The sequence below is a fragment of the Phoca vitulina genome, unplaced genomic scaffold, assembly GCF_004348235.1.
Source record: "Phoca vitulina isolate PV1807 unplaced genomic scaffold, GSC_HSeal_1.0 scaffold5, whole genome shotgun sequence".
In the NCBI taxonomy this organism is placed as follows: domain Eukaryota; kingdom Metazoa; phylum Chordata; class Mammalia; order Carnivora; family Phocidae; genus Phoca; species Phoca vitulina.
In genome coordinates this window covers 79,864,190-79,889,106 of record NW_022589708.1, presented here as the reverse complement: position 1 = coordinate 79,889,106, position 24,917 = coordinate 79,864,190, and the positions used below count along the sequence as shown (strand labels likewise).

The 24,917-nt window shown below is 35.6% G+C and overlaps 1 protein-coding gene across 2 annotated transcripts in view; it reads left to right on the top strand.

The window, feature by feature from the left end:
- Window positions 1-24,917, top strand: part of RNF17 (ring finger protein 17) — a 148,092-nt gene that overhangs the window by 87,207 nt on the left and 35,968 nt on the right. Inside the window, exons 23-28 of one of the 2 annotated variants that reach the window (XM_032403412.1) lie at window positions 5,563-5,653; window positions 6,617-6,732; window positions 8,355-8,644; window positions 10,440-10,603; window positions 21,859-21,978; window positions 22,923-23,003. In XM_032403412.1, coding sequence (XP_032259303.1) covers window positions 5,563-5,653; window positions 6,617-6,732; window positions 8,355-8,644; window positions 10,440-10,603; window positions 21,859-21,978; window positions 22,923-23,003 — 862 coding nt within the window. Of the gene's footprint in view, window positions 1-5,562; window positions 5,666-6,616; window positions 6,733-8,354; window positions 8,645-10,439; window positions 10,604-21,858; window positions 21,979-22,922; window positions 23,004-24,917 lie in introns of both variants that reach the window. The other variant, XM_032403410.1, reaches the window with a different exon arrangement.

Below are 24,917 nucleotides of genomic sequence, written 5' to 3'. Positions count from 1 at the left end.
GAACAGATATTTACAGAGACCATCTATAGAAACAAGGACTTCACAGGCAACATGATGACAATAAATTCATATCTTTCAATAATCACTCTCAACGTGAACGGCCTAAATGCTCCCATAAAACAGCACAGGGTTGCAGATTGGATAAGAAGACAGGACCCATCCATATGCTGTCTACAAGAGACTCATTTTGAACCTAAAGTGACTGAAAGTGAAGGGATGGAGATCCATCTTCCATGCCAATGGACCTCAAAAGAAAGCTGGTTAGCAATTCTTATATCAGACAAATTAGATTTTAAGCTAAAGACTGTAGTTAGAGACAGAGAAGGACACTATATCATTCTTAAAGGGTCTATCCAACAAGAAGATCTAACAATTGTAAATATCTATGCCCCCAACATGGGAGCAGCCAACTACATTAGCCAACTGTTAACCAAAATAGTCATATTGATAATAATACATTAATTGTAGGAGACCTCAATACTCCACTCTCAGCAATAGATCATCTAAGCAGAAAATCAACAAAGAAACAAGAGCTTTGAATGACACACTGGACCAGATGGACCTCATAGATATATACAGAACATTCCACCCTGAAACAACAGAATACTCATTCTTCTCGAGCGCACATGGAACTTTCTCCAGAATAGACCACATATAGGTTCACAAATCAGGTCTCAACTGATACCAAAAGATTGAGATTATTTCCTGCATATTCTCAGACCATAATGCTTTAAAACTGGAACTCGATCACAAGAAAAAATTTGGCAGAAATTCAAACACTTGGAAGCTAAAGACCACTCTGCTCAAGAATGTTTGGGTCAACCAGGAAATCAAAGAAGAACTTAAAACAATTCATGGAAACCAATGAGAATGAAAACACATCGGTCCAAAACCTATGGGATACTGCAAAGGCAGTCCTAAGGGGGAAATACACAGCCATCCAAGCCTCACTCAAAAAAATAGAAAAATCCCGAATTCACCAATTAACTTTACACCTTAAAGAACTAGAGAAAAAGCAACAAACGATGCCTAAGCTATGCATTAGAAGAGAAATAATTAAGATTAGAGCAGAAACAAATGAATGAATTAGAAACCAGAAACAGTAGATCAGATCAACGAAACTAGAAACTGGTTCTTTGAAAGAATTAATAATATCGATAAACCACTGGCCAGACTTATCCAAAAGAAAAGAGAAAGGACCCAAATAAATAAAATTATGAATGAAAGGGGAGAGATCACGACTAACACCAAGGAAATAGAAACAATTATTAGAAATTATTATCAACAACTATATGCCAATAAATTAAGCAGCCTGGAAGAAATGGATGCCTTCCTGAAAACCTATAAACTACCAAGACTGAAACAGGAAGAAATTGACAACCTGAATAGGCCAATAACCAGTAACGAGATTGAAGCCGTGATCAAAAACCTCCCAAAAAACAAGAGTCCAGGGCCTGATGGATTCCCCTGGGGAATTCTACCAAACATTCAAAGAAGAAATAATACCTATTCTACTGAAGCTGTTTCAAAAAATAGAAACAGAAGGAAAGCTTCCAGACTCAATTCTATGAGGCCAGCATTATCTTAATCCCCAAACCAGGCAAAGACCCCATCAAAAAGGAGAATTTCAGACTGATAACCCTGATGAATATGGATTCCAAAATCCTCTACAAAATCCTAGCTAATAGGATCCAACAATACATTAAAAAGATCATCCACCACGACCAAGTGGGATTTATCCCCGGGATGCAAGGGTGGTTCAACATTCGCAAATCAGTCAATGTGATAGAACATATTAAGAGAGAGAAGAACCATATGGTCCTCTCAATTGATGCAGAAAAAGCATTTGACAAAATACAGCATCCTTTTCTGATTAAAACTCTTCAGAGTATAGGGATAGAGGGAACATTCCTCAAGTTCATAAAATCCATCTATGAAAAACCCACAGTAAATATCATCCTCAATGGGGAAAAGCTGAGAGCCTTTCCCTTAAGATCAGGAACACGACAAGGATGCTCACTCTCGCCACTATTGTTCAACATAGTACTAGAAGTCCTAGCAACAGCAATCAGACAACAAAAAGAAATAAAAGGTATTCAAATTGGCAAAGAAGTCAAACTCTCTCCACAGATGACATGATACTTTATGTGGAAAACCCAAAAGACTCCACCCCCAAATTACTAGAACTCATACAGCAATGTACTAATGTGGCAGGATACAAAATCAATGCACAGAAATCAGTTGCTTTCTTATACACTAACAATGCAACTGTAGAAAGAGAAATTAGAGAATCGATTCCATTTACAATAGCACCAAAAACCATAAGATAACTCGGAATAAACCTAACCGAAGAGGCAAAGGATCTATACTCTAGGAACTACAGAACACTCATGAAAGAAATTGAAGAAGACACAAAAAGATGGAAAAACATTCCATGCTCATGGATCAGAAGAATAAACATTGTTAAAATGTCTGTGCTGTCCAGAGCAATCTATACCTTCAACGCCATCCCGATCAAAATTCCAATGATATTCTTCAAAGTGCTGGTACAAACAATCCTAAAATTTGTATGGAATCAGAAAAGACCCTGAATCACCAAGGAAATGTTGAAAAAGAAAAAGCTGGGGGCATCATGTTGCCCGATTTCAAGCTATATTACAAAGCAGTGATCACCAAGACAGCATGGTACTGGCACAAAAGCAGACATATAGACCAATGGAACAGAATAGAGAACCCAGATATGGACCCTCAACTCTATGGTCAAATAATCTTTGACAAAGCAGGAAAAAATATGCAATGGAAAAAGGACAGTCTCTTCAATAAATGGTGCTAAGGAAATTGGACAGCTATTATTGGATTTCTGTTTGAAAAGTACAGAAGTGGCGATTTCCTGCTTCTAGGGGGACTTTTCTTCATTGAGAAATCCATGGAAATATAATTCTTTGTAACAAGAATTTTAGAATTTTATAGAGGGGATTAGGAGGTACAAACTTACCATTATAAAATAAATAAGTCATGGAGATGAAAAGTTGTCAGCATAGGGAATATAGTCAATAATGTTATGATAATGTTGTATGGTGACAAATTTACACTGGTGAGCACTGAGCAATGTATGGAATTATTGAATCAATATGTTGTACACTTGAAACTAGTATAACATTGTATGTTAATTATACTTTAATAAAAATAAAAGAATTATAGAATCTTAGACTTGGAACTCAAAGATACTAGAAGCATCATGACAGTAATTCTTTGTATACCAGCCCTAATAAATGAACATTCAAGACCCTCTGACTTCAGTGCTGTGAAGCGTATCTCTCAAAGGAGGTTGTTTCTTTATCAGGCAGCTTCAGCCACTAGTATTTCCTTACATGGCATTAAGATTGGTCTCCCCAATAGGATACTTTGTTCTAGGGACCCCTTTCTGTTCTAATTGCTGGTAAACCATTTATTTAATGTCCTTGAAGAGCTTATAGTAGTAGTTACCATAATCCACCTGTTTGCACAGAACATTTCTCTAATCTTACAGGTACCTCTCCCACTGTCTGTGATTACTAATAGTGACTGTGGGACCATATCTACAAATTTGTTCTATCAATTGAAAGAATTTAATGCCCCGGAATGGAAATCTCCAGCTGACATACTATAAAAATCTTATCCTAGTTTTCACTTCTACCTTGAACAGTTCAGTCAGAACAATTGAACAGAATTCTATAAGTCCTTTAATTGTATCCAGTAATGTAGAGAATGTGTTCCTGTGCACACCTTGGATTACAGCTTTTGGACTCTAATGGAATACCATTATTTCAAGAGTCTAATAACCTTAACTACTTCTGGACCCTGTATTAATTACCTTATAGACATTACTTTAATTAATCCTCATAATAAACCTTAAAGCTATAGATAAGGTATTATTTATAGATAAGGAAATTGAGTCTTCAAGAGGTCAAGTAATTATCCAGAGTAATGCATCTGTTAACTGTTGAGCTAGGATTATAAACAAGGTCTGAATTGAGAATTGGAGCTCTAATTACTGTTTTACCACTCTTCTGAGAAATCTCTTATTTTAGGAAAATTTACATAACATACAATTTGCCATTTTTAATATGTATTTCAGTGGTATTAAGTACATTCAGAATGTTGTGCAACCTTTACCACTATCCATTTCCATTTTCATTTTTCCCAACTGAAACATACAGTTTTATGAATACAGACTAAAGACTTTTTTAAATGTTGTTAGTACTTTCAGCTGTTTAAAGGTTAGGGACGCCTGGGTGGTTCAGTTGTTTAGGCATCTGCCTTTGGCTCAGGTCACGATCCCAGGGTCCTGGAATCGAGCCCCGCATCGGGCTCCCTGCTCAACAGGGACCCTGCTTCTCCCTCTACCTGCCGCTCCACCTGATTGTGCTCTCTCTCTCTGACAAATAAATAAAATCATCAAAAAAAGATGTTTAAAAGTTACAAAACGTATATTCATAGTAGATCTGGTAGAATCTTATTGTTGACACTAATTTTTATCTGAATACCCTCATAATAAAAAAAAAAACATTCTAGGAGTCACTGACAATTTAAGCTTCTTAACTCATAAGAACACTGTTTGGGCTTCTTAATAAATAATAAGTGTAGCACATTTACTGAATCCTACTTGGTCAAACTACATGCACAGTTGATTTTGTTAGTTCATTCATATAAACCATTTAACGTGAAAAGATTGGCCAGACTGGTTATTTACTCAGTGGGTCAGCTGCAATGAAACTCCAGATCTAGAAACCATGTCTAGAGAGCATTCAGAGCCTGCATTATGATACTTGTAATCTCTTTAGTGGTATTAGTTCTTATTCTTTGGAGGTGGAGTTGATGGTTAGAAAGTCACTCCGTTTCAAGTCTGCAAACTAAAATAGATGATGAAACTGAATACTCAGCTTTTCATTGATCTGTCAATATTTATTGAGAATTTTTACCATGAATATTAAAAAGTAAATTTTCTATAAATTAGTGAGGCTACTATTCGTGGGTAGCAATTCATATTAGATTTAAATTCCAGAAAAAAACTTCCAAAATTGGGCAGTGGAATTATCATTGCAAAGGGACTGTTCTTTTTAAATTTCCGTTAAATAATTTTGAAGTGCCTCCTGTGTGTCAGGCACTATCTTAGGCATTAGGGATATGATGATGGATGTAACACATAATACATTATCCCTGCTCTCTGAGTTTATGGTCTAGTCAGCATGTATGAAATGTACATTCTATGTAAAAAAAAAAGTAAAAAAAAAATACTTAAAATGTACCTTTTTTAAGGTTTCTCAGTATAGCTGCAGAACTATTATGTATAAGTTAGCATATGATATGGTCCATAAGTAGAATAGAGGAAAGAACAAAAGGATATGAAAACACAGAAGAAAATTGTGAAAATAACACGAAGTCATGTTAACAAAAAGTTCAACTGATTTCTTGCTACATATGTAGTTTGTTCATATATATATGAATGTATACATATAGTGGTTCTTTTATATTTCTATATGTTATGCTGTTTGTTACAAAACAAGTTGTCTGTTGTTATAGACCAACTGGTGGGAGTGACAAGTGGACAGCTACAGCTTGTGACTGTCTTTCATTGTACCTGACTGGAGCTGTAGCAACTATAATCTTACAGGTGTGTAGTGGGGTAAACAATTACAATAGATATGTAATGAATATTTCATTGATGTTTTCTATATTTTATTGAGAAAATAACAGCAAACTCTTTGGATTTTTTTGGCAGCCCTTTTTTTTTTTGTCTTATTTTTTTATAAAACACCTGTTTTTGATAATAGATGTCCCATAATGATTATATGAATTAATCAAAACATTTCTAAAGTAATAATCTTGAGTTGATAATTTGCATGTTAAAAAAAACAGAATGTATGTATGCTAGAGTGCATTGCAGAAGCCTTTTGCTATTCTTTACAAACTGCGAAGTTAGGCTTCTAGTGAAATCATATTGATTGTTATGTCATAAAAAAAATGTGTGTTTGTAGGAGTATGGGTTTGAGAAGAGGATATATTTTTTCAGAACACTTAAAAATATTCTTTTTTTACTCCAATTTGATACTTTTTATTGCATTAATGATTACAATTTTCTTGGATAAGTAATTGGTCCATGTTACTTTTTCTTTGTGTACCTTCTCCATTTTCATAATCCCATTTGAAGCAGAATATAGGTCTTGCAGTTCCTTCCTTTCTTTTCACACACACACACAAGACACACCTGGGAAAATACATTTCAATTCTGTAATGTGCCAAGAGTTTAGGATAATAGAGAAATTTGTAACTGATGTTTCCCCAGCCCATTGCGGGCTGAAAAAAAATTTTTCAGTTGGCCTTCCCCTACACACATCCACCCTTTTGGTAAGTTTCACCTTGACAGAGAAGTCTTCCTGACATATTTCACAAACTAATTGTCTCCCTTGACTCTCTTCCATGTTTTTTCTTTCTGATAAGATATCAAAATTACTTGAGTGGAAATTTATTTTTCTGGCTTGGATAAATGTGGAGGAAATGCCTGTGAAAAGTATGTTGTTTATAAGAAGGTTTCCTTTTAGTGTTTCATATTTACTCTGCTCTTAAATCACTGCAGGAAAACAATACAACATGGCCATTACCTGTGAAAATTTTCTGCAGAGATGAAAAAGGAGAGCGTGTCGATGTTTCTAAATATTTGATTAAAAAGGGTTTGGCTTTGAGAGAAAGGAGGTATAGACCTTTTTTTTTAACATCAGTTTATAATGAAGGCTTGTTATTTGCCTATGTTCGTTTTCATATCTGTGTGCTTTCAAACCTGAATTTCATCTTGTTTGCTCTTAATGATTTATAAACTAACCTTGAGGAGACAGTTGAGAAATTCATTCAGGATTACTAATTTCTTTATTCAAGCACATTAGCTCTTGTATATTTAAATCCCTACTGACATTTTTGCTTTTGTATTTTCCCTTTTGCTTTGGCATTTATACTCTAAACCAAAGGAAAAGATAATTGCATAGTGGTTACCAGATCTGAGCCCTCTGACACCATTTGCTTAGACATAAATCTTTAAGCTTTATGTTGGAAACTGTGGTAGGTATATACTAAAATGTGTTTATGTGAAACAGAAATGGATAGCAGAAAAGTAATGAATAATATTTACATTTAAAGACCTTTCAGGTACTAAGTTTGTGGTTTAAGGTACCATTTGTCCAAGGGGCAAAGGATTAGGATATTGCTATAGCCCTAGCTTCCTCTTCTTATTTCTTTCCTTCTGGATGTAAGGTATATTGGAATTGCAAACACATGTTCCAAGTAGCTACTTTTTACCATACATGGCCAGATTTCTTTTTTTATCTTGCATTATTATATATTACCTTGTATGGACTAGGACTGCAATCCTGATGGAATGGAAGGAGAATGAGAAATCAGAAGTAAAATGGGACATGAAGTAGTTGGCTAAGCATGGTAGATGCTGGCTTAACTGCCTAGCTGTTGGCATACGGCTATGCTCTGTGTATAGATGTCCTGCATGTGTCTCTTTTCAGGTTCACTAGCTTTAGGCTAAAGCAATTCCTTGATAAATGTTAAAATGAAAAATGCTAGGCAAGGTAATACTGTTAACATCTGCCACTGTGATGTTCTTTACTGCTTTTACAGCACTAAAACTACTAGCTATCTCAAGGCTGGGCACCAAGTGGGAACGATCTTAGTTGAAGAATTATGTAGCTATTTCATAAATGCTTATCTCCTTTTGAAAGAAAATACAAGAAAGTAGAAGAAACAAAAGTCTGCTATAATTCTACTAAAATAATATTAGTATCTCCTAGGATTTTTTTTATAGTAGGCATAACTTTTTTTTTAACTGGAAGGGAATGACAGGAAGTTAAAAAAAATGAATATAACATATTACCACTTTCTCAATAGTACTGTATTTTTTAAGGGACTTGTATTAATTTGACAGAACATGTACATGTTCTGTCTGTGGACTACATTAAAATCAACCTGAAGATGCTGTATTTCCCTTTAACATCTAGTTAATTATACAATACTGGTGATACACTTATTATGAGATTTTAAGACAGAGTAACATGTAAATATGAGATAGTAATTTAAAACATTTAAGTGAAATTTATTACTCTTTTTCTCGTCAAGCTCACTTACATTTTAAAATAATTTTTATTATAACCTAAATTATGGTCATTTTTATGTAACAAATTAGACTAATATATCCTAGACTAGAGCAAATATATTCCTTAAATTTCCAATATATTTGAAGGGCTGTTTTTATATTGTTTTCTACAGAATGTTTTTATTTGCTCATATTTAGATATAATATTTTTTGGATGTTACAGAATTAAAAAATTAAATAACAGTCATTCATCATCTGCGAAGTCTCTGGAAATCCCCTTGGAACCGGAAGATTCAATGGTTACTAAGTGTATTAAGATTAACTTTGACCCTGACAAAAAAGCTGCTGATGTTATTAGTGAATACAGCGTGTCTGAATTTCAGCAGAAAATCCCAGAACCAAGAACCACTGGATGCTATAAACCACCAGCTATTCCTAACATGAAAGTATTTGAGGCAATTGTCAGCTGCATTGGCAACGATGGAACTATATTTGTAGTACCTAAATTGTCAGGTAATATGTTTTATGTTATGTAGAATTAATCAGTAAAAGGAGTAGCTAGCAGCTCCAGTGCTCTAGTAAGGTATAGGTTGAAATACCTTGGGCAAGATTTAACCTCATTTTCACAGGTTTGTTGCGAGGTTAAATGAAATAACTCAAGCAAAGTGCTTTTCACACAAAAATCATTTATTGACATGAAAAATCATTTATGGGAATAGACACTGGGCCTAAGGTAAGGATGGAGGTGGTTCCAGGGTTGTAAGACCAGGCACTTAATACAAGTTTGGAGGCTCTCTAAGAAAAAAGATACAAAAGTTTATATTCCTTTAGAATGAGGAAAGAAATCACAGTGACTGACTGGAGTGTGGGGCCCTTTGAGAATATTCAAGTCCTTCCTGGGATTTATGTACAAGTATCTCCTTACTACAACCTGGGTGTGTCTAGAATACTTTATAACTGACAGTAACTCTAGCACTTGTGGGTCTTAAAGCTCCATTAACTCCATAGTAAGTCCACCTATGGATAGATGGCTGTGAATTTGTTGAAATTTTTGTCTCATTTGTTGACCTCCTAAATACTGTTTCTTAATTCAAAAATAAATCTGTGCAATTGGCTATTCTAGAAGTGAACAGTGGTTGAGACCTCTTGGAGTAGTACTTAATCCAGAAATTTTCTTGACCTTTATATAGTCATAGCTAAAACTGGTTGACTCTTATGTTGTCAGGCAGTGTTCTGGATGTTTTACACTTAATCCCCTGCAATATTGATAATGGAGATAAGTTCTATTATACCAGGTTTATAGAATAAACTGAAGCTTATGGAAGTAAAGGAACAACCCAAAATCACACAACTAAAGTGGTAGAACTGTTATGGTAATTGACCCCACACCTTGTCTTCAGTGGTATCTATTATGGGGTTATGTATTTACTATGCGAATGATGATCCAATTAGCAGTAAGTAGCAACATTAGAATTTTAATTTTATATCCCAGCATTATGCTGTATCTATCTAAGCATCAAGTAACACCTGACTTGTGTTCTATTTTACTTAGGTATGCTGGCAAAATGGCATAATCTTAAAGTGGTAGTTCTTTTATATTAGGCTATCTGGTATGTGCTTAGAGCTTTTAACGATGCTTTACTCCCAAAATAATGCTTGCATTTATAATCAGAGATCAGAATCGTTATTTACATGTTAGTAGTAGTATGTTTTGAAACATATAGAAGCTACTGACTGAATTAGATTTTTTTTTTTAAGATTTTATTTATTTATTTGACAGAGAGAGATACAGTGAGAGAAGGAACAAAAGCAGGGGGAGTGGGAGAGGGAGAAGCAGGCTTCCCGCCAAGCAGGGAGGCTGATGTGGGGCTCGATCCCAGGACCCTGGGACCATGACCCAAGCCAAAGGCCAGACGCTTAATGACTGAGCCACCCAGGCACCCCTGAATTAGATTTTTTTTTTTAAAAGATTTATTTATTTTAGAGAGGGAGAGAGAAAGTGCACGTGCGCACATGGGGGGAGGCGCAGAGGGAGAGAGAATCTCAGGGAGACTGTGTACTATCGTGAAACCCAAGGCAGGGCTCAATCTCACGACCCATGGGATCATGACCTGAGCCTACACCAAGAGTCAGATGCTTAACCAACTGAACCACCCAATCGCCCTGACTGAATTAGATCTTTATTAAAGCTCTATTAATTCCTTATGCTGTTGTCTAGGTGGTGAAATTATTAAAGGTTATTGATGATTTCGTATTGAAAATGGTAGTAAATTCTTCCTAAATTCTCTTTTTTAAATAATTTCTTCAGAATTCGAGCTAATAAAAATGATGAATGAAATTCAAAGTAATTTAAAATGCCTTGGTCTTTTGGAGCCTTATTTCTGGAAAAAGGGAGAAGCCTGTGCAGTAAGAGGATCAGATACTATGTGGTATCGAGGCAAGGTAATGGAAGTTGTTGGCGGCACTATCAAGGTGAGTCTCATACTCTTTTATGACTAATTTAAGGCTAAATGCTATAATGTTAAGTGATCTTTAGAGTATAAATATATGAAAGTTTGATTAAAACATGTATTAATGAGATCAGTCTTGTAGGAAGACCAGTCAGATACATTACACATTTATTTGTAACAAGAATTCTTATTTTGGGGCACCTGGCTGTCTCAGTTAGTAGAGTTTGCAACTCTTAATCTCATGGTCATAGATTTGAGCCCCACATTGGGTATAGAGATTACTTAAAAATAAATAAATGAATAAGTAAATAAGAATTTTGGGCATGCCTGGGTGACTCAGTCTGTTAAGCTTCTGCCTTCGGCTCAGGTTGTGATCCCAGGGTCCTGCATCGGGCTCCCTGTTCAGGGAGTCTGCTTCTCCTTCTCGCTCTGTCCTCGCCCCGGTCTTCATGCTCGCTCTCTCCCTCTCTCTCAAATAAATAAAATCTTTTTTAAAATGCAGTGTTTTAAAAAATAAGAATTTTTATCTTCAAGTATATTTATTAACTTGAATAACCAAAACCATTTCCAGGTAGGGATCTGGCCTCTGGTACTTTAGTGGTACCACTTATTTGTAATTGGCAGCCCTATTTGTACATATAGTATTAAGTAAAACAACTTGTTTTTCAATTTGTTATATATTTCCATAGCAAATTTGTTTACAGCCCAGCTAGTTTACCCTTTAACAATAAGTTAATTTACCTTTCCAGAATACTGAGATAGTACTTACTTGAGTTTCCTACAAAATCTTCAGAAAGAATTATATATTTTGAAAAAACTCTGTATATAAAAATATAGATGAAAATATCTCCATTTACAGTGACTTAAGTAAAGCAATGAAATTGATAAAGTACTTCATAAGACATTTAGCACTTGAGACTTTTAGTTTTAGGAGGGGAGGAAAAATTAAGAAAAGTCTTTTGTTTCTACTTGAACAAGAATTTTATTACCTACTTGATGATGATACCTAACAATTACATAGCACTTTAGATTTTTAAGCTTCTTTCACATGTGTGCATTCATATTTTTAAAATTTGTTTCCAACTATCATAGAAGTAGATTATTCCCATTTTACTAATAAGAAAATTAACATTTAGATCCAGTGACATGCCCAAGGTCACCAAGGTCAATATCAGTGGGTAGTGATGCTGGAATTCATATCCATTCATCAGATTCCTAAATTTCCAATCTAAGTCATGTGCTTCTCCGGCTGGATTGGCTTTAACTGATTTTAATAGAAGTAAAATGGTTTCAGATTTTCAGTATTAAGCATAAAGATACTTAAGGATTCATATATTTATATGCAAATGAGTCAGGTTTCACATACATTTGAATTGTTCAGGTAACCCCTTTTCTTTTTAATATAAAAGTAAACTAAAATCCAATTTGTATTAAGTCATCATAATTCATGAACTTTACATATATAGGATCCAAGTAAATAAGATGGTGGTGAACTTTATTTTTTCTCACACAAAGATCTCTGTTTTAAAATTTTATTTAAAAGTACTTTGATATTTTTTTTTTTTTTTAAAGATTTTATTTATTTATTTGAGACAGAGAGAATGAGAGCACATGAGATGGGGGAGGGTCAGAGGGAGAAGCAGGCTCCCTGCCGAGCAGGGAGCCCGATGCGGGACTCGATCCAGGGACTCCAGGATCATGACCTGAGCCGAAGGCAGTCGCTTAACCAACTGAGCCACCCAGGCGCCCCAGTACTTTGATATTATAATCATTACTTTTTTTCCTAAGGTTATTTTACATTTCAAGTATACACAATCAATTTTTCTTTTTTCTTTTTTTTAAGATTTTATTTATTTATTTGACAGAGACAGAGAGCCCAAGTAGGCAGAGCGGCAGGCAGAGGGAGAAGGAGAAGCAGGCTCCTGCTGAGCAGGGAGCCCAACACAGGGCTCGATCCCAGGACTCTGGGATCATGACCTGAGCTGAAGGCAGCCGCTTGACCGATTGCGCCACCGAGGCGCCCCTAAATTTTTCATTCCTTAACCTGATATCTTTCAAAATTTATCCTATGATCTGCATTAAGAAATATCACAGGGGCGCTTGGGTGGCTCAGTCGTTAAGCGTCTGCCTTCGGCTCAGGTCATGATCTCAGGGTCCTGGGATCGAGCCCCACATCGGGCTCCCCACTCTGCGGGAGGCCTGCTTCTTCCTCTCCCACTCCCCCTGCTTGTATTCCCTCTCTTGCTGTTTCTCTCTCTGTCAAATAAATAAAATCTTTAAAAAAAAAAAGAAAGAAATATTACATTAGGGGCACCTCGGTGGCTCAGCTGGTGAAGCATGCAGATCTTGATCTCAGGGTTGTGAGTTTGAGCCCCATGTTGGGTATAGAGATTACTTAAAAATAAAATCTTAAAAAAAAAAGAAGTATTACCTTAAACTGTACTCACCCTAACTACCTGTGATGTACTCAGATACCTTTCATTCAGTTCTGTTTCATTTTTTAAAATGTTGATTGCCAAACCAACCCAATTAAACAGTGATATGTTAATTTCATTACATTGGGGCAAAAGAAATACTTACTGACATTCCTTATTACTAAATTTAGAAGTTGAATTATCATAAATACATAAAGCATTTCAAAGACAGGCTGTTGAGGACTCCTGGGTTCTGGTTGCAATTGTAAGGAGCTTGGAAGTTGCCACATTATTCTAACAAGTAAAAAGCTAACAAAGTGAAAAATCAACAATTCTTCTCGAATCCATAACAGAGGGAGTATACAAGGTAAACCACTGCTCCAGAGATTAGAGTCAGGCAAATATAGGGAGTCACAGCTTATAGGAGCAGAAACTCAAAACTGGAACTGGAATTGAGGTATTGCTGGAAACTCGGTGTGGACAGCTCTGAAAGTTAAAAATTTCAGAGAGGCCCAGTCATAGGAAGGCCCCCCAGAATTCTGTGGCATTTACCTTCAGCTGTTCAACCTGATTCTCACAATAAATATAGAGAAAGAAAATCCCCTCATACTTCTGTCATCAGGAACTTTTGAAATATGCCAGAGCATTCTGGTTTTTTTGTAAGAAGGCCTGCCCTCAGGAAAACTAGTTAACCAGGGCCTAATCAGCTAGGATATCACCAGCCTAACTGATCTAGGAGAAAGGAAAGTACCCAATTTCAGTTAACTCTAGTCTTCCACATGGAAAAAAGGAAATACCCAACTCCAGCCCAGTCTATCCATCCTCTCCCATACCTAAAGGAGGAGAAGAACAAAACTGAGAAACACTTGTGAAATTTACAATCTACAGTCATAAGGTCACTAAAAGACTAAGACCTAATCCTAGGGCTTCAGAACACTTCCCCTCCCTTCACACTTTACTACCACATTACTAAAGGCCTATTTATAGCAGTCTCTTTTACATAGTATATCATGTCCAGCTATCAAGAAGAAAATTAGTCAGGGGCGCCTGGGTGGCTCAGTTGTTAAGCGTCTGCCTTTGGCTCAGGTCATGATCCCAGGATCCTGGGATCGAGCCTCACATCGGGCTCCCTGCACAGCAGGAAGCCTGCTTCTCCCTCTCCCACTCCCCCTGCTTGTGTTCCCTCTATCGCTGTGTCTCTCTCTGTCAAATAAATAAACAAAATCTTAAAAAAAAAATAGTCAAAACAGTATGGTATTGGCATAAAAATAGACATGTAGATCAGTGGAACAGAATAGAAAGCCCAGAAATAAATCCATGCATGTATGGTCAATTAATTTATGACAGAGGAGCTAAGAATATATGCTGGCAAAAGGACAGTCTCTTCAATAAATGGTGTTGGGAAAACTGGGCAGCCACATGCAAAAGAATGAAACTGGATTATATCTTACACCATATATAAAAATTAATTCAAAATGGATCAAAGATTTGAATGTAAGACCTGAAACCATAAAACTCCTGGAAGAAAACACAAGCAGTAACTCCTTGACATGGGTCTTGGTGATTTTTTGTATACACCAAAAGGAAAGGTAGCCAAAGCAAAAATAAACAACTTGTACTACATCAAACTAAAAAGATTCTTCACAGCAAAGGAAACCATCAATAAAATGAAAAGGCAACTTACTAAATGGGAGAAAATATTTACAAGTCATATATCTGATAAGGTACTAATATTCAAAATATATAAAGAACTCATACAACACAATAGCAAAAAACAGTCTGATTAAAAAATGAATAGAGGATCTGAACAGACATTTTTCCAAAGAAGACATACAGGTGACCAGCACATGCATAACAATGTGCTCAAAATCACTAATCTTGAGGGAAATGCAAACCAAAATCACAATATCACCTCACACCCATTAGAATGACTTATCAAAAAGACAAGAAATAAGTGTTGGTGAGGATGTGGAGAAAAGGGACCGCTTGTACACTGTTCTTGGGAATGTAAATTGGTACAGCCACTATGGAAAACACTATGGAGATTCCTCAAAAAATTAAAATAGAACTATCCAAAAATTCCACTTCTGGGTATTTATCTGAAGGAAATGAAAACACTAACTGAAAAAGATAATATGCACCCCCATGTTCATTGCAGCGTTATTTACAATAGCCAAGATATTGAAAGAACCTGTCTATTGATGGATGAATGGATAAGGAAAATGGGCTATATATACATATACATATACATATACATATATATACATACAAACAGTGAGAGATTATTCGGTCATAAAAGAAAGAAGGAAATCTTGCCATTTGCTACAACACGAATGGACCTTGAGGTCATTATGCTAAGTGAAATAAGTCAGGGAAAGACAAATACCATATGATCTCATTTATTTGTGGAATATAAAAAACAAAATACCATCAATATAAAAAAATACTAAGCTCATGGATACAGAGAACAGATTGGTGGTTGCCAGAGGGGGAGGGTTGTGGGCATGCAAAATGGGTGAAGGAATCAACAAGTACAAACTTCCAGCTATAAAATAAATCATGGGACTGTAATGTACAGCATGGTGCCTGTAGTTAATGATATATTGTATATTTGGAAGTTGCTAAGAGTAAATCTTAAAGTTTTCCTCACACACAAAAATATTTATGTAAGGCAATGGATAGTAACTAGATGTATTGTGGTGATCATTTTACAGTATATATAAATATCAAGTCATTATGTTGTATACCTGAAACTAATATAATGTTATATGTCAATTAAACCCAAATAAATTTTTATTTTTATTTTTTTAAAGATTTTATTTATTTGACAGAGACAGAGACAGCAAGAACAGGACACAAGCAGGAGGAGAGGGAGAAGCAGGCTTCCTGCTGAGCAGGAAGCCCAATGTGGGACTCGATCCCAGGACTCTGGGATCATGACCTGAGCCAAAGACAGCCGCTTAACGACTGAGCCACCCAGGTGCCCCAATTTTAATATTTAAAAAGGGAAAAAATCACAAGGCATACTAAAAGACAAAAAACACGACTGGAAGAGACAGACACATCAGAATAAGACCTGACAGGGATGATGGAATTATCAGAATGAGAATTTAAGACAACTATTATTAATATGCTAAGGCCTCTCATGAATATAGTAGACCGTGTGCAAGAACAATATAGTAGATGGTGTGCAAGACCGTGTGCAAGAACAGAATTTAAGACAACTATTATTAATATGCTAAGGCCTCTCATGAATATAGCAGACCGTGTGCAAGAACAATGGACAGTGTAAGCAGAGAGATAAAAATAGTAAGACAAGACAGAAAAGTAGAGATCAAAAATAGGTAAACAAAAATGAAGAATGCATTTGATGGGCTTATTAGTAGACTATCAATAGAGGCCTCTAAAATTGAAAAGTAAGAACAAAGACTGAAGAAACAGAACCAAATACCCAAGGACTGTGGGACAACTACAAAAGGATATGGGCTATGTATAATGGGAATACCAGTGGGAGAATAAAGAAGTATTTGAAACAATTATGACTGAGAATTTCCCCCAAATTAATGTTACTCAACCACAGATCCAGGAACTAAGAGAATACCAACTAGGACAAATGCAAAAACAAAAACAAATTTAAAAAAACTTACACCTGGGCATATCATTTCAAACTACAGAAAATCAAAGTTAAAGGGAAAAAGTCCTGAAATAAGCCAGAGGGAAAAAAGCACCTCGCCTATAGAGGAACAAAGATAAGAATTACATCCAACCTCTCCTCAGAAACCATACAAAAAAGAAAGTGGATTGAAATATTTAAAAACTTGAGAAAAACACCCCACCAACCTAGAATTCTATACCCTGTGAAATTATCCTTCAAACTGAATGAGAAACAAAAATTGAACTTGTTGCTAGTAGACCTGCTTTGCAAGAAATATTAAAAGAAATTCTTTAAAGAGAAGGAAAATAATGTCAGAACCTCAGATCTATATAAAGAGAAAGGAATAGTGAAGATGAAATAAAACTTGTAGTGGGGCTCCTGGGTGGCTCAGTTAAGTATCTGATTCTTGATTTTGGCTCAGGTCATAATCTCAGAGTCATGATATTGAGCCCCACATCAGTCTCCACGCTAAGTGTGCAGCATGCTTAAGATTCTCTCTTTCCTTCTCCCTCTGCCCCTCCATTCTTGTGTGCTCTCTCTAAAAAATAAATAATAAAACTTGCAGTTTTCTTATTCTTAGTTGATATAGCATAATAGTTCAAAGTAATAGCAACAATGTATTCAACTGCATATGTATATACCATATACATATATGTGTATGTATATGCATGCTTAAATATAAGTGAAATCAATGACTATGGTACAATGAATGGAAGAGAGTAATCAGGATTGTTTTCTTATTATATGGTACTCATAATACCTGTAAAGTGGTATAATGTTATTTGAAAATAGACTTGGATTCAGTATAAATGTTTAATAATAATAATAATTCAGTATTATAGCATACTGAATGGAAACCACTAAAAAATGCTTTTTATCTTTTTTCCTGTGGAGAATGCAACTTTCTTTTTTTAAAATGTAAATTCAGTTAGCAAACATATTAGTTTTTGATGTAATGCTTTTTAAAAAGTATAATATACTTTTTAAAGAAACAGAAAATGCTCAGTTTAAACCACAAGAGACAGAAAGAGAGTGGAAAACAAAAATAAGAACAAAAGCAACAAATAGGAAATAGTAACAAGTATGTTGGATATGAATCCAGCCATATCAATAATTGCTTTGAAGATCAGTGGTTTAAATGGACCAATTTACTATATGTTGTCCACAAGAAACTCACTTTAAGTATGAGACACATATAGATTAAAAATAAGTGGATAGAGAAAAATAATCTATGCCAACACTAATCAAAAGAATGCAGGAGTAGCTATAATAATTTCAGAGTAGATTTCCAAGCAGGAAAGTTAGCAGGGATAAAGAAGGGCATTACATAATGACAAAGGGGTCAATTCTCCAAGAAGACATTATAATCCTTAATGTGTATGTGCCTAACAACAGAGAGTCAACCTATGTCAGGCAAAAACTGATAGAATTACAGGAGAAATAGATATACCCACTATCATAGTTGTGGACTTCAACACTCCTCTATCAGAAATGGACAGGTCCAACAAGCAGAAAATCAGGAAGGACATAGTTGAACTCAAAAACACCATCAAGTGACTGGATATAATTGGCATCCCTGGACTAATTCATCAAACAACAGCAGAATACACATTCTTCTCAAACACATGCTGCACACTTAGCGTGGAGCCTGATGTGGGGCTCACATGGAACATTTACCAAGATATACCACATTCTGAGCCATTAAAACAGGCCTGAAGTTTAAAAGGATAGAAATCAAACAGTGTGTGCTCTCAGACCAGAATGGAATTAAACTAGAAATCAGTAACAGAAAGATAACTGGAAAATCCCCAAATACATAGATGTAACAACAAACTTCTAAATAACACATGGGTCAAGGAGGACATCTCAAGAGAAATTTAAAGATAGTTTGAACTAAGTGAAAATGAAAACACACTTATCAAAACTTCTGAGGGTCACCTGGTCGGCTCAGTCAGTTAAGCATCCGACTCTTGATTTCAGCTCAGGTCATGACCTCAGGGTCATGAGATTGAGCCCTGCATCAGACTCTGCAATGAGTGTGGTGCCTGCTTAAGATTCTCTGCTCCTCCCCCCAAAAAAATAAAATGTCAAACTTAAGAGATGCACTGAAAGCAGTGCTTAGAGGAAAATTCATAGCATTGAATGCATAGATTAGAAAAGAACAAAGATTAAAATCAATTTTCCAAGTTTCCACCTTAGAAAACTACAAAAAGACAAAATTAAACTTATAGTAAGCTGAAAAAAAATAATTTGAGCAGAAATCAATGAAATTGAAAACAGGAAATCAAAAGAAAATCTGTGAGATTAAAAGGGGCACCTGGGTGGCTCACTCAGTTAAGCTAAGCGTCTGCCTTCGGCTCAGGTCATGATCTCAGGGTCCTGGGATCAAGCCCCGCATCAGGCTCCTTGCTCAGCGGGGAGCCTGCTTCTCCCTCTCCCTCTGCCTGCTGCTCCCACTGCTTGTGCTTTCTCTCTCTCGCTATCTCTCTCTGTCAAATAAATAAATAAAATCTTAAAAAAAATAAATTAAAAATTTGTTTCATTGAAAAGGTCAATACGATCAATAAGCCTCCAGCCAGGCTAAGAAAAAAGAGGACACAAATTACTAATATCAGAAATGAAAAGAGATAACAGATTCTAAGCACATCAAAAGATAAGGAATACTATGAATAGCTCAGTGCCCACAAATTTGATAACCTAGATGAAATGAACAAATTCCTTAAATGACACAATCTGCCAAAACTCACACAAGAAGAAATAGAAAATTTGAATAGGCCTATATCTAATAAAGAAATTAAGTCTGTAATTAATAACCTTCTAAAACAAAAACACCTGGCCCACATGGGTTCATTTGGTGAATTCTACCAAATATTTAAGGAAGATACTTTACCTCTTCTCTACAATCTCTTTCAGGGGATAGAAGCATAGGGAAGACTTCCTAATTCATTCTATGAGGACAGCATTACTGTAATACCAAAACCAGACAATGACATTATAAGAAAAGAAAGCTACAGACCAGTGTCTCAGGAATATACATGGAAAAATCCTCAATAAAATATTAGTAAATCAAATCCACAATGTATAAAAATAATTATATGTGTGTGTGTGTGTGTGTGTGTGTATATATATATATATATATATATATATATATTATCATGACCAGATGGAAGTTATCCCAGGTATTCAAGGCTGATTCAACATTTGAAAATCAGTTAACGTAATCTATCACATTAATAGGCTAAAGAATAAAAATCATATGATCGTATCAGTAGATGCAGAAGAAGCATTTGAGAGGATCCAACACCCATTCATGCTAAAAAACTGTAATGGGAATAGAGGGGAACTTCCTCCTTGATGAAGACTAACTACAAAAAACCTACAGCCAACATCATACTTAATGGTGAGAACCTCAAGACTTTCCCACTAAGATCAGGAACAAGACAAGGATGTTCCCTCTTACAACTCCTTTTCAACATCATACTAGAAGTACTAGCTAATGCAATAAGATAAAAGAAAATAAAAGATTAACCGATCCTTCCCAAACAGATTGGGAAGGAAGAAATAAAACTTTGTTCACAGATGACATGTTTATATAAAAAATGCAAAAGAAACAACAAAATTCCTGGAACTATAATTCCAGGAACTATAATTCCTGCAATTATAGCAAGGTTGCAGGATACAAGGTTAACATACGAAAGCCTATTACTTTCCTGTAGATCAGCAATGAACAAATAGAATTTGAAATTAAGAATATAATACCATTTACATTAGCAACCCAAAAAACAAAATACTTAAGTATAACTGTAACAGAATATGTAGAAGATCTATATGAGGAAAACTACAAAACTCTGATGAATAAAATCAAAATGAGCAGAGCGATATTCCACGTTCATGAATAGGAAGACTCAATATTGTCAAAATGTCAGTTCTTCCCAACTTGATCGATAGATTCAATGCAATCCCAATCAAAACCCCAGCAGGTTATTTTGCAGATATCAACAAATTGATTTTAAAGTTTATATGGAGAGGCAAAAGACCCAGAGGAGCCAACAGAATATTAAAGGAAAAGAACAAAGTCAGAGGACTGATGCTACATGGCTTCAAGACTTAACTATAAAGTTATAGTAATTGGGACATTGTGGTATTAGCAAAACAATGAACAAATGGTTCAATGGAATAGAATAGAGAGCCTAGAAATAGACCCATGTAAATGAAGTCAACTGATCTTTGACAAAGGAGCAAAGGCAATACAACTAAGCAAAGATGGTCTTTTCAACAAATGCTGCTGGAACAAGTGGACATCCACATGCAAAAAAATGGATCTAGGGGCGCCTGGGTGGCTCAGTCATTAAGCGTCTGCCTTTGGCTCGGGTCACGATCCTGGGGTCCTGGGATCAAGCCCCACATTGGGCTCCCTGCTTAGCGGAAAGCCCACTTCTCCCTCTCCCACTCCCCCTCCTTATGTTCCCTCTCTCCTGTCTCTCTCTCCATTAAATAAATAAATAAAATCTTAAAAAAAAAAAATGGATCTAGACTTTGACACCCTTCACAAAAATTAACTCAAAATGGATCACAGACCTAAACGTAAGACACAAAACTATAAAACTCCAGAAGATAGCAGAGAAAACCTCAGTGACCTTGAGTATGGTAATGACTTTTTAGATAATAGCACCAAAGACATGACCCATGAAAGAAATGAAGCTGAACTTCATTTAAATTAAAAACTTCCCCTCTGTGAAAGCCAGTGTCAAAAGAATAAGAAGACAAGCCACACACTGGGAGAAAATATTTGCAAAAGATACATCTGGTAAAGGTCTGTTATCTAAAATGTACAAAAAACTCTTAAAATTCAACAAGAAAACAAACCAATATATTCCTTTATTAAATGTAAATCAGTGCTTCTAAAATACTTAGAAAAACAAAACAAAATTAAATTGTCTTCAAAAAAATTTTTAAGGAATTTATAAATCTAATAAGACTCCATTTATAAAAAAAAGCTTTGGTTTATGCATAAAGAAACTTTTGACAATGAAGTTTAATACACTATGGGATGAGGGAATTCTGTGTTTCTTTTTTCTGGAGATTTTTCAAATCCAGATTTAGATATTTTTCTAGGATGTCTGTTTCTTTTAAATACCAAAGAGTACCTTCTGGCCCCTACTTTTTAATAGTAAATTTAAATTATAAATTTTATTTGTCCTATTTCAGGTACAGTATTTAGATCATGGATTTACCGAGAAAATTCCACAGTGTCATCTTTACCCTATTTTACTATATCCTGATACGCCCCAATTTTGTATTCCATGTCAGCTCTATGATACCAAACCTGTGAGTAAATTGTAATTTGTGGGATGATTAATTTTAAATATTGTCTTTTTTATTAACAATAATTTTCTAGAAATTAGAATATAAGATGATATCCCTTTCCGTTGCAGCAAAAATAATAAAATACTTAGAAATAAGTTTAATAAGACAGCTAAAGGGCCTTTATGATGAACACTACAAAATCATACTGAAGGATATAAAAAATCATCTGAATAAGTGAGGAGACCTAATATTTTCATAGATGGGAAAGTGTAAGATTGTTAAAATTTAGTGATTTCTTCATCAAATAAAATCATAACAGATTCAAAGCTGGAAATCAGATAAAGGAATGGCATATTAATTATCTCTTGCTGCATAACAAATTAAGCTAAAACTTAGTGGTCTAATTTAACAATAAACTTTCCCTCATACAATTTCTGTGGCTCAGGATCCCTAGTGATGCTGCAATGAATATGTCCACAAGAGATTCAGGCATCTAAGGGTTCACTGGGATAGAGGATCCACCTCCAAATAGCTTTCACATGGCATTGGCAGCTTGAGGCTCCTCAGTGGCTTTTGGCAGGAGGTCCCAATTTTGCCATGTAAACCTCTTAACATAAAAACACAACAATCACTGCTCCTTAGTAAATACATATTATGGGCATTAGACAAGCACCAATTGGCATATTGGTTTTAAAAAAAATTGTTTTGTGATGCTTTGTTTTTAATGTAGGTTTATATTTTTAAAGCATAAAATGTTTCAAGAGAGAACTATAGGGGAAGCTCAGGCAGATTATTCAGATCATTTTTATCGTATATCCATGATATTCTCTTAAAACTGCTTGTATATGTTATACTCTTACCTGCTGTTAGCCTGTTTATGGCTACTTTTGTATTTCTCATCTGCCTTCTGCTCTGTCATATTTTTTGAAAATATGAAAGAATCTGAGTTTATTAATCCCAAATAGGTTGGGAATGTCTGGCAACCAGATGCAATAGAACTCCTTCAGGAACTGCTTTCCAAGAGAGAGGTGGAAATTCACATTATGGTAATGTATATTTAAAGCATATATTGTTGATTTAAATTATTTGCTATAAAGTATCATAGGTAACATAATTTGAGGGATATTTTTATGACAAGCCATGTTCCTGTGTGAATATAACTTATTCATTAACATGGAAGAGTTACCATTTTGGTTTTTAGGCTTGTTTTAAATGAACCTAATTTGAGAAAGTTCCTAAGAACTTTCGTAAGTACTAAAGTCAGTAATCTGAAAGATTCTTTATCAGCAACAGGGAGCAGCATCAAAGAACTGGAGTTGTTTATAAATACATGTAGGAGTTTTCAGGATGTTACCATGTATGTAGCACTGTGCTAGGTGCAGGTAATCCCTGTCCTCAAAGAACTTATCTAGTTAGTGAAACAGCTAGATACAGGACATAAACCTAAAAATTCCACACTACAAAGTAACATGCCAAGAGCCAAGTGGTAAAAAGAGTAAGTGTAATAGGAATTTAGAGATGATAAGTGAGGTAGCCCTTAAAGAAAAGATGGAAAAGTTCTCCTGACCGGGGAAATGGAATACACAAGTAAGCATAGAGAGACAGAACTGGGCATGGCACATTTAGGAAATAGTATAACTGTTTGGCTAGAATAATAGAGGTTTTATGAGGAAAAGTAGTGGTGAATAGGATTTAAGAGAAGTAAAAGTCAATCAGTGGCACCCCATTGGAGGTTTCTGAGCAGTGAGGTAATAAGATTAATCTACAGCTATGTTTGAGGATTCCAGTAGAAAGGTACAAAAACTGTAAGGAAAGTATTTCTGTATGAAAGGTGTAATTAGAGGATGATAAAAGACTTAACAAGAGCCATAGACCCACTTACATAAAACAGTAGAGAAGTTTTATTGTTGCTGATGTTAGTACCAAGAGCCTCTCTGGTTACTCATAGCCTCTATGGAAGGTCATGGCAGTGAGGTTGAGATTGAAATTTTTTAGTTTATCAAGGTCGCTTTCTTTGCTGCTTAGCTTAACAGAGGAGAGCAATTCATAGTATATCCAAGGCTGCTTGAATTGTCAGAAACCATGAATGTGCACGTCCTGCAGCCCTTACTGCCATACCAGACCTTACCCAGACGTGCTCCTGAGTTTTTATAGTACTAAGAAATACTGAGTACCTTTTATGAGCTGAGCTCTGTTCTTAGCCTTGGAGGTACAACAATGAACTGAAGAGCCAAATTTCTGCCTTCATGGAGCTTCCATTTTAGTAGTGGGAAACAAAAAAAAAACCTAAAATATAAGGTATATTAGATCGTGGTAAGTGCTAGGAAGAAAATAAAGAAGGAAAGGCTGATGGGGAGGTTGGGACAGGGGAGAAGATAACATTTTAAATACAGTGGTTAGGGAAGACCTCACTGCAAAAAATGAGATAGGAGTAAAGACTTTAAAATGGCGAGAGGACAAACCATGCAGCTCTCCGGAGAACAGTGCAGAGAGCTCCAAGGCAGGAGCGTGTCTGGAGTGTTCAAGGATTGGCAGAGAAGCCACTGGGGCTGGAGCAGAAGGAGCAAGACAGAGAAGAGTTGGAGATGGGGGGAGATTTGTGAAAGTTTCAGCTCTCAAACTGACACAGGCAGCCACTTGAGGACTTGAGCAAAGGAGTGACATGACCTACCCTTTACATTCTAGTATTTCCACTCTGCTACACTGAGAAAAGCTGGAGAGTAGAAAAGATAGGGAACAGGGAGATCTGCTGGAAGGCAATTACGGTAACTCAGTAGAGACAGTAGGCCTAAGGTGGTACCAAGTGTAAACGATGAGAAATGATCAGCTTATCAGCTATGTACATGTTCGGTACCTAATAACTGTTAAGTGAACTTAAGAATTTCAAAGCTATTATAACTCCTTCTAAACAGTCTTGAATTTCTTCTGATTCCTGCCATTTCTGGATTTTTTTTTTTTTA